This window comes from Garra rufa, chromosome 22 (genome assembly GCF_049309525.1).
Source record: "Garra rufa chromosome 22, GarRuf1.0, whole genome shotgun sequence".
Classification (NCBI taxonomy): domain Eukaryota; kingdom Metazoa; phylum Chordata; class Actinopteri; order Cypriniformes; family Cyprinidae; genus Garra; species Garra rufa.
The window spans coordinates 39,928,624-39,952,069 of record NC_133382.1 but is presented as its reverse complement, the minus strand read 5'-3'; the positions used below and the strand labels follow the sequence as shown (position 1 = coordinate 39,952,069).

General features: G+C 29.5%; 2 protein-coding genes across 3 annotated transcripts in view; both read right to left on the bottom strand.

Moving 5' to 3' along the window:
• The window catches only part of sec31b (SEC31 homolog B, COPII coat complex component), a 44,794-nt gene extending 34,205 nt beyond the window's left edge, over positions 1-10,589 (bottom strand). For both annotated transcript variants that reach the window (XM_073827734.1, XM_073827735.1), the window contains exons 1-5: positions 10,510-10,589; positions 9,915-10,007; positions 9,692-9,815; positions 4,289-4,484; positions 4,113-4,208 (exon numbers count right to left, since the gene is read on the bottom strand). In XM_073827734.1, the coding sequence (XP_073683835.1) occupies positions 4,113-4,208; positions 4,289-4,484; positions 9,692-9,815; positions 9,915-9,993 (495 nt within the window). In that variant the 5' untranslated portion in view covers positions 9,994-10,007; positions 10,510-10,589. The remainder of the gene's footprint in view (positions 1-4,112; positions 4,209-4,288; positions 4,485-9,691; positions 9,816-9,914; positions 10,008-10,509) is intronic.
• Positions 10,590-12,331: 1,742 nt separating this feature from the next.
• Positions 12,332-16,509, bottom strand: ndufb8 (NADH:ubiquinone oxidoreductase subunit B8). The gene is made up of 5 exons (XM_073828717.1): positions 16,382-16,509; positions 15,022-15,148; positions 14,816-14,915; positions 12,739-12,894; positions 12,332-12,480 (listed from the first exon to the last, which is right to left on the bottom strand). Exons 1-5 carry the CDS (start codon positions 16,500-16,502, stop codon positions 12,388-12,390), a joined length of 597 nt encoding a protein of 198 aa, XP_073684818.1. The 5' UTR covers positions 16,503-16,509; the 3' UTR covers positions 12,332-12,387.
• Between the last annotated feature and the right edge of the window lie 6,937 nt (positions 16,510-23,446).

The window sequence follows — 23,446 nt, the reverse complement described above, 5'->3', positions numbered from 1 at the left end:
TTTAATATTTAATGACCTCACATATCTAACTACACCTATCTGTACTCTTTAAGACACACATCATAAAATATAAAAATATAATTGAATATGTAATGACCTCATATACCCATCTATACTATTTTAGACACGCATTATAATATCAAAATAAATAATTTAATATGTAATGACCTCATATATCTATCCATCTATACTCTTTTAGAGACACACTATGATAATAAAATATGTAATGACCTCATATACTCATCTATACTCTTTTAGACACCTATTATAATATTAAAATATATAATTTAATATGTAATGACCTTATATACTCATCTATACTCTTTTAGACACCTATTATAATATTAAAATATATAATTTAATATGTAATGACCTCATATACCCATCTATACTATTTAAGACACCTATTATAATATTAAAACATATCATTTAATATGTAACGACCTTATATATCTATCTGTACTCTTTTAGACAGACATTATAATATTAAAACATAATTTAAAATGTAGTGACCTCATATCTATCCTTCTATACTCTTTTAGAAACATTTTAATATTAAAATATAATTTAATATGTAATGACCTCATATACCTATCTATACTATTTTAGACACATTATAATATTAAAATATATAACTGAATATGTAATGACCTTATATATCTATCTATCTATACTCTTTTAGAAACACATAGTATTAAAACATACATAATTTAATATGTAATGACCTCATATACTCATCTATGTCCATTTAGGCACCAGTTATAACATTAAAAATGTTTATTTTAATATTTAATGACCTCACATATCTAACTACACCTATCTGTACTCTTTAAGACACATCATAAAATATAAAAATATAATTGAATATGTAATGACCTCATATACCCATCTATACTATTTTAGACACGCATTATAACATCAAAATAAATAATTTAATATGTAATGACCTCATATATCTATCCATCTATACTCTTTTAGACACACATTATAATATTAAAATAAAAAATTTAATATGTAATGACCTCATATATCTATCCATCTATACTCTTTTAGACACACATTATAATATTAAAATAAAAAATTTAATATGTAATGACCTCATATATCTATCCATCTATACTCTTTTAGAGACACACTATGATAATAAAATATGTAATGACCTCATATACTCATCTATACTATTTAAGACACCTATTATAATATTAAAATATATAATTTAATATGTAATGACCTCATATACTTATCTATACTATTTAAGACACCTATTATAATATTAAAATATATAATTTAATATGTAACGACCTCATATACTCATCTATACTATTTAAGACACCTATTATAATATTAAAATATATAATTTAATATGTAATGACCTCATATACTTATCTATACTATTTAAGACACCTATTATAATATTAAAATATATAATTTAATATGTAATGACCTCATATACTTATCTATACTATTTAAGACACCTATTATAATATTAAAATATATAATTTAATATGTAATGACCTCATATACTTATCTATACTATTTAAGACACCTATTATAATATTAAAATATATAATTTAATATGTAATGACCTCATATACTTATCTATACTATTTAAGACACCTATTATAATATTAAAATATATAATTTAATATGTAACGACCTCATATACTCATCTATACTATTTAAGACACCTATTATAATATTAAAATATATAATTTAATATGTAATGACCTCATATACTTATCTATACTATTTAAGACACCTATTATAATATTAAAATATATAATTTAATATGTAACGACCTCATATACTCATCTATACTCTTTTAGACACCTATTATAATATTAAAATATATAATTTAATATGTAACGACCTCATATACCCATCTATACTATTTAAGACACCTATTATAATATTAAAATATATAATTTAATATGTAATGACCTCATATACTTATCTATACTATTTAAGACACCTATTATAATATTAAAATATATAATTTAATATGTAATGACCTCATATACTCATCTATACTATTTAAGACACCTATTATAATATTAAAATATATAATTTAATATGTAATGACCTCATATACTTATCTATACTATTTAAGACACCTATTATAATATTAAAATATATAATTTAATATGTAACGACCTCATATACTCATCTATACTATTTAAGACACCTATTATAATATTAAAATATATAATTTAATATGTAATGACCTCATATACTTATCTATACTATTTAAGACACCTATTATAATATTAAAATAAAAAATTTAATATGTAATGACCTCATATATCTATCCATCTATACTCTTTTAGAGACACACTATGATAATAAAATATGTAACGACCTCATATACTCATCTATACTATTTAAGACACCTATTATAATATTAAAATATATAATTTAATATGTAACGACCTCATATACTTATCTATACTATTTAGGACACCTATTATAATATTAAAATATATAATTTAATGTGTAATGACCTCATATACTTATCTATACTATTTAAGACACCTATTATAATATTAAAATATATAATTTAATATGTAACGACCTCATATACTTATCTATACTATTTAGGACACCTATTATAATATTAAAATATATAATTTAATATGTAATGACCTCATATACTTATCTATACTATTTAAGACACCTATTATAATATTAAAATATATAATTTAATATGTAACGACCTCATATACTCATCTATACTCTTTTAGACACCTATTATAATATTAAAATATATAATTTAATATGTAACGACCTCATATACTCATCTATACTCTTTTAGACACCTATTATAATATTAAAATATATAATTTAATATGTAACGACCTCATATACTTATCTATACTATTTAAGACACCTATTATAATATTAAAATATATAATTTAATATGTAACGACCTCATATACTCATCTATACTCTTTTAGACACCTATTATAATATTAAAATATATAATTTAATATGTAACGACCTCATATACCCATCTATACTATTTAAGACACCTATTACAATATTAAAATATATAATTTAATATGTAACGACCTCATATACCCATCTATACTATTTAAGACACCTATTACAATATTAAAATATATAATTTAATATGTAACGACCTCATATACTCATCTATACTCTTTTAGACACCTATTATAATATTAAAATATATAATTTAATATGTAACGACCTCATATACTTATCTATACTATTTAAGACACCTATTATAATATTAAAATATATAATTTAATATGTAATGACCTCATATACTTATCTATACTATTTAAGACACCTATTATAATATTAAAATATATAATTTAATATGTAATGACCTCATATACTTATCTATACTATTTAAGACACCTATTATAATATTAAAATATATAATTTAATATGTAATGACCTCATATACTTATCTATACTATTTAAGACACCTATTATAATATTAAAATATATAATTTAATATGTAACGACCTCATATACTCATCTATACTCTTTAAGACACCTATTATAATATTAAAATATATAATTTAATATGTAATGACCTCATATACTTATCTATACTATTTAAGACACCTATTATAATATTAAAATATATAATTTAATATGTAACGACCTCATATACTCATCTATACTCTTTTAGACACCTATTATAATATTAAAATAAATAATTTAATATGTAATGACCTCATATATCTATCTTTACCCATTTAGACACCTCTATATAGTATTTATTATTTATTTAGGGACATGCACAGGCACAGCTAAAACCACCAGAATTTCTGTGACAAAACAACAAAACCTAGCAAACACACTCGGCTCAGCAGACGAACGGTCTCGGAATTGTTTTTAGGTTGTAACCCATTGTTTAGTAAGTTGAATTTTAGAAAAGAGGTTAATCAAAACCCAAACCACAGCAAATACACCACAAACCCTCACAAGAACCAACAACCTTCTTCTTACCTCACAGAGCTGAAGAAACATAATGAGAGACAAACGCGGTCACTTTATGATGCTATGAACACTGACAAAGGAATACACCAGATTTAAAACAATAACCAAACTAAACTTTCACACAAACGTGTTCCTACCTGTGACTTTGCGCCCGGCGTCATCGGATTGCTGAAGTTGTTCAAGTCCCAGATGTATATTTCTGAATCATTGGCTCCTGATGCGATGAGATTACTCTGATGTGGAGGAAACACACTTGTGTTCGTAAGAGCATCAGCGGATGTATTTAAATCTAAAGCAAGAGTCCAAGCTCTACCTGGTAGCGGTTGTAGTCGAGTGCGCGCACGGGTCCCGTGTGTTTGGTGGACTGTCCGATCACAGCGTCCTCTCCTGCGGCCAGAATAGAGTCCGGGCTGAAGATGCTCACGGTTCCGTTCTCACTGCCACCGATGAGACGTCCAGACGAACCCTTGACGTCCATCTCAAACGCCGCCCAGATCAGACTGTGAAACCTATGTATATAGAAATATTAAAGCATAAATATTAGCAACATTTTGTGCACCACTTGCTGGTTCTACTGAGAAATAACTTTATTAAGGCCAAGTCTGCAATGTTTTAAGTAGTTTTAAGGTACATTTCCTATTTATATGTATTAATATATAAATATTTTGATATTTTGTGACATCATACAGTGTCTTGCAAAAGTCCTTCATTTTTTTTCCCCACGTTTTGTTGCAGCATTATGTTAAACTGCTTTAAATTAGTTTTTCCCCACGCACTCCATACACCATAATAATAATGACAAAGCAAAAACCAGATTTGCAAATTTTACAAATGTATTAAAAATAAAACACTGAGGTAAGTACATTGCATAAGTATTCATACCCTTAACTCAGTCCATAGTTGAAGCACCTTTACAACCTCAAGTGTTTTTGGGTCTGATGTGAGCATCTTTGCACATCTGCATTTGGCAATTATCTGCCATTCTTTGCCTCACCTTTTCACCTCTCCATCTCTGTCAGCTTGGACATTTTCTAGAGTCCTAGTTGTTCCAATCGTCTTCCATTATGGAGAATGCTTCTGTCAACCTTCAATGCAGCAGATTTGTTTCTGAACTCTTCTCTAGATCATCGCCTTAACGCAAGTCTGTCACTGAGCTCTACAGGCAGTTATCTTGGTTTTTGCTCTGATCTGCATTTTCAGCTGTTAGACCTTTTCTGAGAGGTGTGTGTCTTTCTAAATCAGACTCATTCAAATGAATTTGCCAAAGTTTAACTCCACTTGAAGTATAGTAACATCTAGAAGCAATATGAATGCTCCTGAGATAAATTTCGAGTGTCCCAGAAAAGGGTATGAATACTTATGCAATGGGATCCTTTCATTTTTTTTTTTTTTTTAATACATTTGCACAAATGTTAAAAACCTATTTTTTGCTTTGCCATTATGGAGTAAGGAGTGTAGATTGATGTGGGGAAAAAAGTAATTTAAAGCAGTTTAACTTAAGGCAGCAACATAAAATGTGAAAAAAATGAAGTGGTATGAATAATTTCGCAAGGCACTGTAAATGTAACCCTGGACCACAAAACCAGTCTTAAGTAGCACGAGTATATTTCTTTTGGGTCAAAATGATACGTTTTTCTTTTATGTCAAAAATGATTAGAATATTAGGTAAAGATTATGTTCCATGAAGATATATTTCCTACCGTAAATATATCAAAACTTAATTTTTGATTAGTAATATGCATTGCTAAGAACTTCATTTGGACAACTTTAAAAGTGATTTTCTCAATATTTAGGGTTTTTTTTCACCCTCAGATTTTCAAATAGTTGTATCTCGGCCAAATATTCTATCCTAACAAACCATACATCAATGGAAAGCTCATTAATAAAAAAAAAAATACCCTTATGATGGTTTGTGGTCTTTGATGAATAAAAAGTTAAAAAGAACAGGATTTATTTAAAATACATCCTTGCTAAGGTATTCATTTCTTTAAAAAAGAAAGAATAAAAATTTACTGAGCTCAAACTTTAGAACAGTAGTGTATATTGTTGGAAAAGATTACCATTTTAAATAAATGCTGTTCTTCTTAACTTTTTATCCACCAAAGAAGCCAGAAAAAAGCATCAAGGGTTCCAAAAAAATACTAAGCAGCACAACTGTTTCCAACACTGAAAATAAATCAGCACATTAAAGGTCCCATATCGTACACATTTCTGGAGGTTTATTTTAGTTGTTGATGTCCTTAAGAATATATATTTGCGGTATAAGTGCCAAAATCCATCTCAATATATTTTTACAGCTCCTTTTTTAGGAGCTCTGTCAAAAACAGGTCGATTTTGGCCCATCTAATTAATATTCATGAGCCTCTCTTCTGATTGGCCTGTTGTTTTCTGAGTGACGCACAACCAGGCCAATCACAGGTAACTACGGTCATGTATGCTGTAAGCGTAAGCGAGCTCAGAGCTCAGAGAGAGCTGATACTCAACAGGATATTTTAGAATGATCATTAATGTTTTTTCTTTTACAAACACCGAATGCAGTAGGCTACATAACTGTTGCTTTAGTAAAGCCCCTTTCACAATGCGCGCTGATTCTGGAAAATTACGGGAACTGTGTGAACCAAAGCCAGAACCTAAAGGCAGTGTTGTAGTGATGATGCACGTTATCAAGCGACTCTTCACAACGAAAAATAACGTTACGTGCAAAATGGAATGAAGCAGCGATCATCAGGCAGAGCCAGCTCCTCACTATCAGCGATGAAGCACAGTTTGTTCAGGTTAGTTTCAGTTTAGTGAAACGTACGCGTCGCATTACATCTCACATCCAAACGTCACATGTCTTTATGGTTTGTGTGTAAAGCACGCACAGATTCCGGAAAACAACTGTGAATGAACCAAATTAAACAATTCCGGAACAAATCATGGGACACATTATCCGTGTATTTACCGGAATCGCTGTGTGAAAGAGGCTGAAGTTGACGTGCCGCTGGTCTCTTATATTAACGTTGTTCTGAAGCCTGTGTAATGATCGTAGCTTGACATCTATCGACTGAACAGGGTTTTCTCCACTTGTTTTCCTGTTGTTGTTGCTCAATGGAATGGATGCGTTGTTGTCTGGGGGTTTGACAAAAGGAGGGTGGGACGTTGGTTTGTGACTGAAGGCGGTGACTTGAGTCGATCGGACGTCACATCGTTACGGAAGTCACAGTGGCTCATGAAAATGAACAGCTACTTTAAGCAGGCTGTGTGCAGTTTACTGTGGATTGACTGTTTTGAAACTCATATGGTAGTTAGATAGCCCCTAGACCTTAGTTATCATGAAAAAAGCCAGGAAATTTTGATTTTGACGATATGGGACCTTTAAGAATGATTTCTGAAGGATGATGTGACACTGAAGACTGGAGTAACGATGCTGAAAATTCAGCTTTGTTCACAGAAATAAATTCGATTTAATGTATATTGAAATAGAAAAATGTTATTTTCAAATTGTAATAATATTTCACAATACTTTCTGTATTTTTGATCAACTAAATGCAGAAGGAACAACTTTAAAAAACATTAAAAATCGTACTGATCCCAAACTTTTGAACAGTAGTTTATATCTATACCTTTTTAGACCTCATTATATAACTTAATAATAAAACTTAGGGAAATTCTGCAACCTTGCCACCTATTACTTAAGATTACCTAAATTGACATATATTAACATATATAAAATAATAATGCAGTTTATCTGACAAATACATGAACTAATAGCCTGAAAAATACTAGTAATGTTACAGCTGACCCGTAATACTTCTGTGAGAGTGACACACACCACAGACAAAAAAAAACATGTTCACACATGAGGGTTTGTGTGTGTTTGATCACACAGAAGTCATTCCCGCAGGGTGACGAAACATCTAAAGTAATACTGTCGTTAAACCAGTATTTCTGCTATTCAATCGCTGCCAGGGGAAATGCTATTAATATAATCTGAAATTCACCTTCAAGCTTGAGGCATCAACAAATCAATCGCTTTGTGTCAAAACTAAGTGGTAAAGTAAGATTCTGCATTTTGACTGTACAGTTCAGTGTGGAGACAGATCACAATAAACATTCCAAACACACCCAGTCATCATTCAAACAATCACTTCAAAAATAACTTTCAGGTGAGTTCACTAAAGAAAATGTGAGACGTGTATGTCTGTGCAAAAGTCACGGCTACAATGCTAGGATTGTACTTTACTTTCAGAATGAAATTTCGAGATAATTTACTCACCCCATGTCATCCAAAATGTCTTTCTTTTTTCAGTCGCAAAGAAATCATGTTTTTTTGAGGAAAACATTCCAGGATTTCTCTCCATATAGTGGACTTCAATGGTGCTCAATGGATTGAAGGTTAAAAATGGAGTTTAAATGCAGCTTCAAAGAGCTCTAAATGATCCCAGCCGAGGAAAAAGGGTCTTATCTAGTAAAACAATCATTTCAGTCATTTTCTTAAATAAATTAATATGTATACACTTTTTAACCACAATGCATCGCAGGGCTAGACAAGACGAGCATTTGAGGTTAAAAAGTATTTAAATTGTAAAATTTTTTTTTACAAAATAAGCGATTGTTTCGCTAGATAAGACACTTCTTCTTCATCTGGGATCGTTTAGAGCTCTTTGAAGCTGCATTTTGAACTAAATTTGAACTAAAATTAATTCCTTTGCTACTAAAGAAAGCAAGGCATAGGTAAATTATGCATTTTGCATTTTCAGCTTAATTTCATGTAAAAAGCTTCAGCAAAAACATGCTTGAGCAGTAAAAAGGAGCAAATCAGCATATTAAAATGATTTCTGAAGAATCACGTGACACTGAAGACTGCAGTAATGATGCTGAAAATCCAGCTTTGATTACAGAAATCAAATAAACTTTAACAGATATTCACATTGTAAACATCTAGTTTACATTCTAATAATATTTCAGTATTTTTGATCAAATATAAGCAGCATTAGTGAGCAGAAAAGACTCAAAAATGACCCCAAACTTCACCTTTAGGCCTATGAGAATAACTGACCTACTGGAGGTGGGCAGAGTTCCTCTGAGCTTCATGCAGATGCAGAGGAAAAAGGGTCTTATCTAGTAAAACAATCTGTCATTTTCTTAAATAAATTAATATGTATACACTTTTTAACCACAATGCATCGCAGAGCTAGACAAGACGAGCATTTGAGGTTAAAAAGTATTTAAATTGTAATTTTTTTTTTTTTACAAAATAAGCGATTGTTTCGCTAGATAAGACCCTTCTTCTTCATCTGGGATCGTTTAGAGCTCTTTGAAGCTGAATTTTGAACTAAATTTGAATTAAAACTAATTTCTTTGCTACTGAAGAAAGCAAGACGTAGGTAAATTGGAGGAAATTTTTATTTTTTGAAGTGAAGTATTCCTTTAATTTGCATTCTCAGCTTAATTTTATGTAAAAAGCTTCAGCAAAAACATGCTTGAGCATTAAAATAAAAACTTGAGGAGCAAATCAGGATCACGTGACACTGAAGACTGCAGTAATTATGCTGAAAATCCAGCTTTGATTACAGAAATCAATTAAAGTTTAACAGATATTCACATTGTAAACAGCTAATTTACATTCTAATAATATTTCAGTATTTTTGATCAAATAAAAGCAGCATTAGTGAGCAGAAAAGACTCAAAAATGACCCCAAACTTCCCCTTTAGGTCTATGAGAATAACTGACCTGCTGGAGGTGGGCAGAGTTCCTCTGAGCTTCATGTCCAAGGATGTATCTGCAAAATCTATCTCAAAGATCTCCAGAGCGGAGGTGGTGTTGAAGGACGCGTCCAGCTGCTGTGCCGCAGTACCTGCAGATACAAGAAAGTGAAGAAGACAAGATCATTTAAGCATTCTGAGTCAAACAAGCACACACTGACAGGTGAAAACACACACATGTACACCTTTACCTAAGGCCAGGTACGCGGGATGCTTTATTGCAGGACTCCATGCCTGTGTGGCCGTCCGGAGTATCTCCTTCACCCTCATCTTCCTCCAAAATCCTGAGGAGGAAAGTACATGATAAGACCCTGTTAAGCACCTGTCAACCCTAACCTGTCATTCCTCTGCTTTAACAATGTTTGATCAGCCTAAACAACCTGTAAGTGACTTAATATTACGTTAAATAAAAGTACTGACAAACCTTCCAGTAATAATCCTCACAGAAATGACTAGAAAACCAGCACTAAGCTCAAGAATGTGTGCGAAATGTAGGACATGCTACGTCTCAGACATGACTTATATACAGTCTCTGATTAATTTAGCATGTTTATAAACTAAATGTGTAATATATATCGTGTGTATCTCAAATATTTGTTTGGAATCACAGTTGTTTATTCTTGATCAGATGGTGTTAGCGTTAGCATTAACCTGCTGCTCACTGTCTGCGCTCCAAAAAATCACGCAAACGCAAGGATCAGACCGCGATCACACACAATACAACATCACAATCTCGAGATTATCCTAAAAATGTCAGATTACAGTAAGTGTTGTATGTGTACTTACGGTTGTTTGTGAGTATTAGTCTCGTTTGTGTGTTGAAGAGAGTTTAGCGGCGCTCCTCGCGCGACACTCATGGGAAATGTAGTCTGGGGCGGAATTGTAGTCCAGTACGGTAGCCGGAGAGGGCCAGTGTTTACAAAACGATTAAACTGCTCAAAACTGCTCGACTGGATTTGTTTCTAGTAACTAATGCCAACACTGCTTAAATTAATAATAATAATAATAATAAAAACCATTTAATTCAAAAGTGAATAAACTGAAAAAGCTAGCTACACACAAATTCTATACAACTAAATTGATTACAGTTTTTTTAAATTGAGATTTTATGTGATTTAAAGCACAGCAAAAACAAGAAAATTTTGAAATATTTTTACTGTTTAAAATAACTGTTTTCTATTTGAATACATTTAAATTGTAATTTATTTCTGTGATCAAAGCTGAATTTTCAGCATCATTACTCCAGTCTTCAGTGTCACATGATTATTCAGAAACATTTATTATTATTATCAATATTTAAAATAGTTCTTTACATTTTTTGTATCCTTTGATGAATAGAAAGATTCAAAGATCAGCATTTATCTAAAATAAAAATATTTACATTATACACTATACCCTTCAAAAGCTTTTTTTTTTGGAAAATGATAGAAATTAATATTTTTATTTAGAAAGGATGCTTTAAATTGATCAAATGTGATGATAGACATTTATAATGTTACAAATTTCTATTTCAGATAAATGCTGTTCTTCTGAACTTTATATTTAATTAAACTAAATTAAGCCAACAATGCTCATGAATAAAACTAAAAAAGCTAGCTACACATGAATTATATACAACTATATTGGTTACTGTTTTTTTTAATTAAAATTTTGTGATTTAAAGCACAGCAAAATCAAGAAAATATTTAAATATTTTTACTATTTAAATTAACTGTTTTCAATTTGAATATATTTTAAAACGTAATTTATTCCTGTGATTTCAAAGCTGAATTTTCAGCATCTTTACTCCAGTCTTATATGTGTTACTCCCGTGTTAGATGATCCTCCTGTTTTATGAAATAAAAGGGAAAAGGGATGTAAATTAGCCTCTGGCTAACTCCCACATACTTACATTTTCTAATGTTCATTAGTATGTACTGTCCCTTCTTAAATAAATAAAAATAAATAAATAAAAATATTTACATTATACACTATACAATTCAAAAGTAAAAAAAAAAAAAAATATATATATATATATATATATATATATATAGAAATTAATATTTTTTAAATTTATTATTATGATGCTTTAAATTGATTAAAGATGATAAAGACATTTATGTTACAAATTTCAGATAAATGCTGTTCTTCTGAACTACATATTCATCAATGAAACCTGAAAAAATTCTACTCAGCTGTTTTCAAGATAATAATAATAATAATAAATGTTTTTTGAGCAGCAAATCACAATATTAGAATGATTTCTAAAGGATCATATAACTGTAGCAATAATGCTAAATATTTAGTTTTTAAATCAAAGGAACAATTAGACTTTAAAATATATTCAAATAGAAAGCAGTTATTTTAAATAGTAAAAATTTTTCATTGCTTACTGCTTTTGTATTTTGGATCAAATAAATGCAGGCTTGGTAAGCAAACATTAAAAATCTTACTGTTCAAAAACTTTTGACTGGTAGTATACATGTATATATAAAATCTGAAATAAATGCATGTAACTGGCACAAATCTGCACTCTCAACTTACATAAAACAACAAATGTTTTCCCTGTTTTTCAAAAATAATGTTATGTATATTATTTATGACAATAGGAAATGACAAAACCAAAAGATGGCATTTAAGTTAACTTTATTAGACGGAAATATACACAAGTTATGGTTTCTAGCATTAGATTTCATAATGTTTGACAGCTTCGGGTTCTTTCTTAGGGTCTCCACCTCTCTCCAGATACAGGTTGTTGTACGGATACTGTTTAGGAGCCTGGAAAGAGAAAGGCACTGATGGTGAGACTCAATCATAACATCTGTGGAAAACAATACTGAAACTCTAAAATTAAAATGGAGGAAAAAATTAAGAATTTTAAATATTTATAAGAAATAAAAACTGTGTGTCATTAGTTGCAATCAGTTGCATACAATTACAACTGGTTTCTAAACAAGTTCCATGTGCATTTGTGAAGTGCATGAACAACACACTTCCCTTTGAAATATTCTGTAAATGAACCACTTTTTTACTCACCACAGGCTGGTAGCAGGGGAACATCTCACCCAAACCAAACATCAGCAGCATGAAGCCAATGAAGCCCAGCAGGTGGTTCCTCATGGTACTCCAATCCACGGGCTTTGAAGACGTGTCAACCCTGTTCCTGATGTACATGTCAAAGTCCCAGTGCATCTACAACACAGACACAAAACATCACAAAATACTCATTTTCTCTAGTAAAAAAAGTCTGAATCTGAAGAGAAATCTGTCTGCTTTGTTTACAAGCCAAAACAGCTCTAAACAAATATGGGGCTGGATTGTAATGTAAGAGACAACAGGAGCGTTATTATGGATTACAGAGTCATATTTTAGTGAAAAAGGCTAGACACTGCAGGTAAATTGGGCAAAACAACAACTAATAGATATTACTTTATTTACCCAGTTGATTGATTACTTTGATAATTGTGAACATTTTTTGTATTGCATGTTTTCTAAAATGTTAGGTTTAAATATGCAAATGAGCATTATTTAATGAACTATGCACTAATTTGCATACATTTCTAGTACAAAAATCTAAACACTGGATGCAGTCAGTTTCAAAATTATGGTTGAATTTTTTTGACACATTAGAGTCAAAAGTTTTTACAGAGGAATTTTGGGTCTCGTTTCGTCACGACATAATTCAGAAAAAACTTAGAACAGACAGGAAACACTATATTTTTTTTACACTTTTTGGGGAATAAAATGTTGTATAAAATCAAGCAAATTCTATATGAACAAATCCATCTGTAAAAACCTTCAGGAATAAAAATTAAGGTTTAGTGTGTGGAAGTGGAGATTTATGGCTCAGTTTAAATTTTTTTTTTTTTTTGTAATTTACATCTATTGGCACAAATAGATAAAGCTATAAAATAATCACTTAACAGTGTTTTTTGCATGTTTTATTTTCACTAGTCTGAAAAAACACTTTATGAAAAACCAAAAAGCCTTGATAGGTGCATGAAAAACCAGCGTTTTTGCCTGCAGTGTCTCCCCTTAATGATAGACTAGTTTCTTACAACCACACAGCTTTTGGCTTCACATGATGATATTTTGATGGACTGGAGTCATGTGTAATAGGGATGCACCAAAATGAAAATTCTTGGCTGAAGCCGAAGCCAAACAAAATCAAACACTGGGCTGAAGGCTGATTACCAAACATGTTTTTTTGTGTTTTCCCCCATGTATTTTGCTTATAGTTTTCACCATTGCATAAATTAAATAGCCAAAATGTGCTTTTTAGAGTTTTGTCTTGCTTTTCAAAATAAAAAATCAATTACAAAACATCAATTTAAAAATATTTACTTAACACTGAACATTTGTAACATTCTAGTAGACATTATAGCCTACCAGCAAACCACAATTTAACTTCAAATCAACAAGTTAGTCAAATAATATTTTTTGACCATTTTTAAGAGCCCTTCTTGAATCAGACATGTTTTTTTTAATGCACAAATAAATGCAGCCTTGCTGAGCAAAGGAGAATGTTAGAATAAATGTATTAATAGAGCTGTTGGAATGACTGTTAGCATTATTTTGTCTTACTTTTTACAGAACAACAGTAAAATTACAATGCTAACATGTAGACTTTTATTTAGTGGTAAACCCACAAGAAGAGCTCAGTTTGTGAATGATTGTCATCTTTGGTCTTTGAACCCTGGCTAAGGAGCTGCTGTCAGAATAAACACAATTGGTGTCTGGTGTATTAGACAACAGAACGTTCTGGAGTTGATTGACTAATGGATGATTTCAGTCATCATACAGTAACCTTTCTCTTCTCATGAAGACATGCGATACGCTTCTAAACAGTCTCTCGCTGTCGCTGCTTGGAATGATTTTCGCGTCTTTCTCTGACAGTTTTAAATGCTTCCACACTGACCACATGTTTGCTGCATTAGTGCACGCCTCTATTTGATCGCGCTTTCGGTTGCCGAACAGTCGGTGCATCCTTAATGTATAACCATGTAGGCAAAATGCATGGTGCTTTAAACATTATATTCCATAGTTTTTTCAAAATGTGACTTGAAAAGTGGTTTTGGGATTTATAGGGTGAAGGCTAAACTGCTGTTCTTACAGGCTCTCCCCAGTTCCTCCTGAGATCAGGGTGGTCCCACTGATACCAGGGGTCTCTCTCGTGCTGTGATCGCTCCGGAAGCATGGGGTAATCACCGTACCTGCGTAACAACAGAGCGAACATATTTAAATATGTCTGCCATTCACCTTTTTGGAAACAAAATTCATTATTTATTCTAAATGTGCCAACATAAGACAGACACTCACCCCATGCCATCGTCAGGATAAGGTTTGTAATCCTCCAGCGTCATGTTGTATTTCTTGGCCGCTGCCGCCATCTCCTCTGGGGTTCTGGGGTAGGGACCGTGCAACGCATCCTTAGAAGGACCAGATGCTGTAAGACAACACACAAACATTATTACCTTTGGCACATACACACACTACCAGTTAAAAGCTTTTGAACAGTAAGATTTTTAATGTGTTTAAAGAAGTCTTCTGTTTGCCAAGTCTGCTTTTATTTGATCCACAGTACAGAAAATCCATAAAATTGTGAAATATTTTTCCTATTTAAAATAACAGATTTTTATTTGAATATATTTTAAAATGTAATTTATTTCTGTGATCAAAGCTGAATTTTCAGCATCATTACTGCAGTCTTCAGTGTCACATGATCCTTCAGAAATCATTCTAATATACTGATTTGCTGCTCAAGAAACATTTTTAATATTATTGTCAATATTTAAAACTGTTGAGTACTTTTTTCAGGATCGTAACATTATACACTACACCATTCAAAAGCTTCACGTCAGTATTTATTAGGTTTTTTGGGGGGAAAGAAATGATAGAAATTAACACTTTTATTTAGCAAGGATGCTTTAAATTGAACAAAAGGGATGATAAAGACATTTATTATGTTACAGATAAATGCTATCCTTGTGAACTTTCTACTTGTCAAAGAAACCTGAAAATTCTCCTAACATAATAATAATGAATGTTTTTTGAGCAGCATATCAGAATATTAAATTGATTTCTGAAGGATCATGAGACACTTAAGAAGACTGGAGTAATGATGCTAAAAAATAAGCTTTGAAATCACAGGAATAAATTACATTTTAAAATCTATTCAAATAGAAAGCAGTTATTTGAAAAAGTAAAAATATTTCAGAATTTTACTGTTTTTGCTGTACTTTGGATCAAATAAAAGCAGGCTTGGTGAGCTTCTTTAAAAAACACTCAGAATCTGGTAGTGTAAGCAAACACATAACCATGTATAAACTTTAATTTTAGTTAGCTAGTTTAATTACATACAGAACCTAAAGCTATATTCTAAAAACAGACACCCCTATATAATCTGGAGTACAAAAGGTCGACAATCGCACGTAGAAAAAACCATAAAACAACATTTAGTATATAATGTGTTAAAACAAAACAGCAATTAATCCTAATCCAAACCAGTTAACAAATAATTGCATTTGTTTACAATCACGTAAAAACACTATCGTGCATTCGCTTAGCCTGTTAGCTCCGCAGCCTTGACATGAAGGTTATCATTCATTTCATTCGATAAAACACTGCTTTGATAGCATATAATCACAAAATACGAAAGATCAGATGTGTAAGACAACACCTGCTCTTGTTCCGAGGATAATGTTTGAGATTCCCGGTGGTTTTCCTTTAGTAAGAGCTCGGGTCAAGAGACCAGCTCTGAAGGCCGCCATCTTGCCTCTCTGAGACTCCACGGCGCGCATGCGCAAACTGCTCTCAGCGATTCTGCGCAGAGGACACGCCCCAATGACGCTGCAGTAGAAAGCGATGGCCGATTGTGACTGCTAATGATTAAATAAATGATTTTAGATGACAAGACAATACATTGTTTTGTATAAATGCGAAGGCAAAAAGTCTTTCAGAGTCGCTAATATTATTATTAATTATAATCATAAGAAATTATCCGATATATTATTATCGCCATTTAATGTTACTCATTCTAAATGTATGTATATATTAAAATATACTAATTTAATCGTTTGCTCGTTCATTCCAGGGAAGAAAACAGCATTTCTTTAATCTGAGATACTGAATTTTGATTCTCTCTCAACGCTGCACTTCTTCAAGACATCCACACGATGGCAACATTGTTAGCTTGACTATTTTGTATTAGGAGTAGTATTATTTATTTATTTATTTTAATAAAATGGATTCTGTAAATTCTATTTTTTCAGTGTTAATTACACTACCAGTCAAAAGTTTTTGAACAGTAAGATTTTTCAAGTTTTTTCATGTTTCTTCAGCTCACCAAGCCTGCATTTATTTGATTATTATGCAGTAAAAACTTAAAATAGCTGTTTTCTATGTGAATATCTGTTCAAATTTAATTTATTTTTGTGATCAAATCTGAATTTTCAGCATCATTGCGCTTTTAATGTTACATGATCATTCAGAAATCATTCTAATATGCTGATTTGCCGCTCGAAAAACATTTGTTATTATTATCAACATTCATAACAGTTGAATTTTTTAAGAACAGTAAATTTTTTACGATTCTTTGATAAAAAAAAAACTAAAAAAGAAATAAAAAGCTCAGCATTTATCTGAAATAGAAAGCTTTTGTATCATTATACATTATACCATTTAAAGGCTTGGAGTCGGTGTAATAAAAAAAATGATAGAAATCAATACTTTTATTTAGCGAGGATGCTTTAAATTGATCAAAAGTGATGATAAAGATATTTATAATGTTACAAAAGATTTCTATTTCAGATAAATGCTGTTCTTCTGAACTTTCTGTATATCAAAGAATCCTAAAAAAAATCTACTCAGCTGTTTTCAACTTAATAATAAATGTTTCTTGAGTAGCAAATCAGAAAATTATACTGATTTATGAAGGATCACGTGACACTGAAGACTGGAGTAATGAGGTTAAAATTCAGCTTTGAAATCACAGAAATAAATTGCATTTTAAATTTAAAAGTTTTACATTTTATAGTTATTTTAAATAGTAAAACTATTTCACAATTTTACAGCTTTTGCTGTACTTTGGATAAAATAAATGCAGGCTTGTTGAGCAGAAGAGAAAAAAACATTACAAATCTTACTGTTCAGTTACTTTAGTTTATCTGCATGTCAGTTCTTTTTTCATAGGATTGTTACGAAAGCTTCAAAACTTTAATTTAACCTCGTAAACTGAATACAAGACATTCCCGCGAGCCCGCGACCTTCAGACGGTCAAATTGTAGTCCAGCCGCTATCACAGAACTACATTTCCCATAATGCCCCGCCGCCCCCCGCCGCCGCGTCACCAGCGCTCAGTGGAGCATCCCGCGTCTCGAGCGACGAGCCGAACGCGTAAATGATGATTTCTGGCGTTTTCATTCGCTATAGGTGATGGTTGTACACCGAAGAGGAATCGTTCGTTATGGCCCGAGTCGTGGAATATTCCCTGACGGTTGTTCTTTAAGTGAGGAATGTCAGCTGGTGTTTCATCCATCGGGATTCACGCACAAATTGCAGGAAGATGAAGAAGCAATTCAACCGAATGCGACAACTGGCCAACCAGACAGTGGGCAGGTAAAACACCTTCATCTGCCACTCTCGCTGCTGCTGCTGGACGAATAACGGCGATCCGTCGACGTGTCATGAATATATGAGAGGCTTTAACTCATTTATTTACATATGCAAATATACAAACATGACGCTAAGGATGAGAATTACGGAATGCTAGCCTGAGGTGTTTGAGGTGTTTGTTTGTCTGAGGAGATCTGATGGTGTTGTTGGGTTGTAGTGGTTTTGTGATGTTGTGATGGAGATAGGCATCTGTGGACCGGTCCTGATGTGGGCCTCTAGAGCATCCTTCACCTGTCCTGACCCCATACCTACTATCTATACATATATCTGTACTAAAAAAGATATGTTTCCTAGGCTAGCAGTTATACATGTCTTGCTGTCAGTGTTATTTTAGAATCATTGAGATCTTATTTCTTGTGTTTTGCCATTTTAGTAGTTGTTTTTATTTTTATTTTTTACATATGTCTATATAGTTTTATTAATTTTTATTGTAGTTTTAGCTTTAACTAGCTGATTTCTTAAATATATTATTTCAATTAACATTTTTTAAATTTTCATTTAAATTTATTTTTTATTTTTTATTTATTTGAGTGCATCAGAACTAAGAAATATGTTTTTAAAAATATTAAATATTGTTTTAATATTTGTTTTTAATATTTAAATGTTTAAAATGACAATTTTTTACATTTTCATTTAATTTTGTTTTTGTTTTTATTTATTTGAGTGCATCAGAACTAAGAAGTATTTTTAAAAAAAATATTAAATATTGTTTTAATATTTATGTTTTTAATATTTAAATGTTTAAAATTGCCATTTTTTACATTTTCATTTAATTTTGTTTTTGTTTTTTATTTATTTAAGTGCATCAGAACTAAGAAATATTTTTTAAAAAATATTAAATATTGTTTTAATATTTATGTTTTTAATATTTAAATGTTTAAAATTGCCATTTTTTACATTTTCATTTAATTTTGTTTTTGTTTTTTATTTATTTGAGTGCATCAGAACTACGAAGTATTTTTTTTAAATATTAAATATTGTTTTAATATTTATGTTTTTAATATTTAAATGTTTAAAATTACCATTTTTTACATTTTCATTTAATTTTGTTTTTGTTTTTTATTTATTTGAGTGCATCAGAACTAAGAAGTATTTTTTTTTAAATATTAAATATTGTTTTAATATTTATGTTTTTAATATTTAAATGTTTAAAATTACCATTTTTTACATTTTCATTTAATTTTGTTTTTGTTTTTTATTTATTTAAGTGCATCAGAACTAAGAAATATTTTTTAAATATTAAATATTGTTTTAATATTTATGTTTTTAATATTTAAATGTTTAAAATTACCATTTTTTACATTTTCATTTAATTTTGTTTTTGTTTTTTATTTATTTGAGTGCATCAGAACTAAGAAGTATTTTTTTTAAATATTAAATATTGTTTTAATATTTATGTTTTTAATATTTAAATGTTTAAAATTACCATTTTTTACATTTTCATTTAATTTTGTTTTTGTTTTTTATTTATTTAAGTGCATCAGAACTAAGAAATATTTTTTTAAATATTAAATATTTTTTTAATATTTATGTTTTTAATATTTAAATGTTTAAAATGTATTAGTAGGTTTACTACTAATACATTTTAGTAGTTTTTTTACACATGTCTATATAGTTTTATTCATTTTTATCATAGTTTTAGCTTTAACAGCTGGTTTCTCAAATATATTATTTAAATTAACATTTTTTACATTTTCATTTAATTTAATTTTTGTTTTTTATTTATTTGAGTGCATCAGAACTAAGAACTATTTTTTAAATATTAAATATTGTTTTAATCTTTATGTTTTTAATATTTAAATGTGTAATATGTATTAATTTTATTTCAAATACAAATGTATTTTTGTTTATTAAATCTAAATTTTAGTTTTAGTTATTTCAGTACATCAGAACTGAAATAAGAAATGTTGCAATGGCAACTCACTGAAATATTTTTTAAATATGAAATATTAAGAAAATATATGTAATATTATTTAAATATTTATATGTTTAATATTTAAATCTTTAATATGTATTCATTTTATTTCAAATATTTTTTACTTTATTTCAAATAAAAATGTATGTTTTTTTATTAAATCTAAATTTAGTTTCAGTTTTAGTTTTTAATTATTTCAGTACATCAGAACTGAAACGAGATACGTTGCATTGGCAACTTGCTGAAATATTTTTTAGATATGAAATATTAAGAAAACATATGTAATATTATTTAAATATGTATATTTTTAATATTTAAATGTTTAATATGTATTCATTTTATTTCAATTTTTTTAACTTTATTTCAAATACAAATTCAATAAATTAAATATTATAAAAATATATGTAATATTTTAATATTTTTTTATATTTAATGTGTAAATATCTTATTTCAATTAATGTTTGTCTCATTTCAAATAATGACATTTAATGCTTTTAAATGTACTATAGTTTAGTTTCCGTTTTAGTTATTTGAGTGTATCAGAACTAAAATAAGAAATGTTGCAATGGAAACTAGCTGAATTTGTTTTTAAAATAATATTTTTTAAATATTAGTATAATATATTTAATATTATTTAAATATTAATCTTTTTAATATTTAACGTGTAAATATTTTATTTCAATTCATGTTTACATGTTAATTTAAAATAATATATTTTTTAAATAAGAAGTTTTGCAATGGAAACTAGCTTAATTTTTTTTAAATATTAAATATTATGAAAATAAATGTAATATTATTTAAATATTTATATTTTTAATATTTAAATATTTTATTTCAATTAATCTTTGTCTTATTTCAAATAATTACTTTTTAAAATAATTTTAAATTTAGTTTCAGTTTAGTTTTATTTATTTGAGTGCACAGGACTAAAATAAGAAATATTGCAGTGGCAACTAGCTGAAATATTTTTTTAAATATTAAATATTATTCAATTATATTTAATAAAATTTAAATATTTATATTTTTAATATTTAAATATTTTATATGTAAATATTTTATTTCAATTCATGTTTATTTTAAATAATGCCATTTTTAATTATTTAAAATTCTCTATATTTATATTCTGGATATGTAATTTTTCTAATTTGTCTTAGTTTGGCAAAAGAAAGTTGTCAACTAACTTAAATGGTTTTTAAGCCTGTGTGTTTTTGTGTGTGTGTGTGTGTGTGTGTGTGTGTGTGTGTGTGTGTGTGCACCTGGTATTCATCACGTTGTGGGGACCAAATGTCCCCACAAAGATAGGAATACCAGTAGATTTTGACCTTGTGGGGACATTTCTTAGGTCCCCATGAGGAAACAGGCTTATAAATCATGCACAATGAGTTTTTTTGATGAAGTAAAAGTATGCACAATCTCCTGTGAGGGCTAGGTTTAGGTGTAGGGTAGGTGTAGGGCGATAGAAAGTACGGTTTGTACAATATAAAAACCATTACGCCTATGGAATGTCCCCATAAAACATGTAAACCCAACATGTGTGTGTGTGTGTGTGTGTGTGTGTGTGTGTGTGTGTGTGTGTGTGTGTGTGTGTGTGTGTGTGTGTGTGTGTGTCTCGGTTACTACGGCAACATGATGTGATGCTGTGGTGTCATTAATACGATGCATTGCAGGAGATTCCCTGGAGATCTGTGACTAATGACTGAGACGAGGGATGCCCGATTTAACGAAGGACAGATGGAGATCACACCTTCAGATGCTTACTCTTAATAGTATGCGATTAAATGAATTAATAATGCAAAATGAATAGTTGTAGGCATTGTTTTTGAGCCTGTGGTCAAGTTGTTGTTGGCTGATGTTTTTAGTGAACTATTAAGGCTAGTATTTGACTCAGATTAGCCAAAATGTATGTTAATGGTCGGCTGATATGGCTATCGTAAAGCCCTATGACTTTTGTGATACGGAAAACGCAGATGGAATCTGCTCTGAGAGTCACTTAATGAGCATTTCAACTCAAAATAAGAGTTCGGTTTCACTTGAAGAAATATATTACTTAGTGTAATTATAGTACTACTACTACTACTACTTAAATTATTATTCAAACATTATTTGTTAAGAAATATTTACCAGAAAAATATTTTCCAGAATTTATTTACTAGAAAAAAATTAAACAGTATTTCTGAAAAATAAATAAATAAAAAAGATCTCTCTTTTTTTTTTTTTTTTTAAATAAAATCAATTAATTAGAGATAACACATTTTATGAAACCATTAAAATGGAATCTAGAAAATAATGGAACACAGAATTTGTTGATGTGTTTTTATATAAAAAAACTGCAAGTTTCATGATTGCAATTCATTAAACATGCTTTTTCATTAATATTTTATTAATTAGAGACGCTTTTGATTAATTAAATGTAAAGAAACCATTAAAATGGAATCCAGAAAATAATTGAACAGAATTTGTTTAAAAATAAAACTGAATTTGAGGGAAAAAATATAATGTATGTCATAAATATATGATTTTTTTTAAATTAAATAATACATTTAATTTTAATATTTTTTTAATTAAAAACTGTGCAAGTTTAATGATTTCAATTAATTAGACATGCTTTTTCATTAATATTTTATTAATTAGAGACGCTTTTGATTAAAAAATGGAATATAACCATTAAAATGAAATCCAGAAAATTAATGGAAAAAAAACACAAAAAATGTTAAAAATAAAACTAAATTTGAGAAAAAAAAAAGAAATGTATTTCATAGGGCCTTAAATGTGATTTTAAACTTTTAATACATTTTTAATGAAATAAAACTTCAAGTTTCATGATTTTAAATACTTGTGTGCTTTTTCATTAATACTTTATTAATTAGAAACACTTTTGATTAACAAAATGTAATAAAACTATTAGAATGGAATCCAGAAAAGTTACAGAACACCTAGAATTTGTTAAAAATAAAACTGAATTTGAGGGGAAAAAATGAAACGTATTTCCTAGGGTTCTATGGTTCTTTATTTTAATTAATTAGACATGCCTTTTCAATTTTATTAATCAAAAACGTCTCTAATTAATACAACTGAAAGGAACCATGAAAATGGAATCCAGAAAATTAATGGAACACACAGAATTTTTTGGAGAAAAAAAATAAAAATAAATGTAGG

Bases quoted from the DNA above. Each gene is read 5' to 3' on its own strand.
- ndufb8 (XM_073828717.1), bottom strand. From the start codon at position 16,502: ATGCGCGCCGTGGAGTCTCAGAGAGGCAAGATGGCGGCCTTCAGAGCT. The intron at 15,149-16,381 runs GTGTTGTCTTAC...GTTGTCTTACAG, and splicing joins TATCCTCGGAACAAGAGCAG to CATCTGGTCCTTCTAAGGAT. The intron at 12,481-12,738 runs GTGAGTAAAAAA...TTCTCTTTCCAG, and splicing joins TCCCCTGCTACCAGCCTGTG to GCTCCTAAACAGTATCCGTA.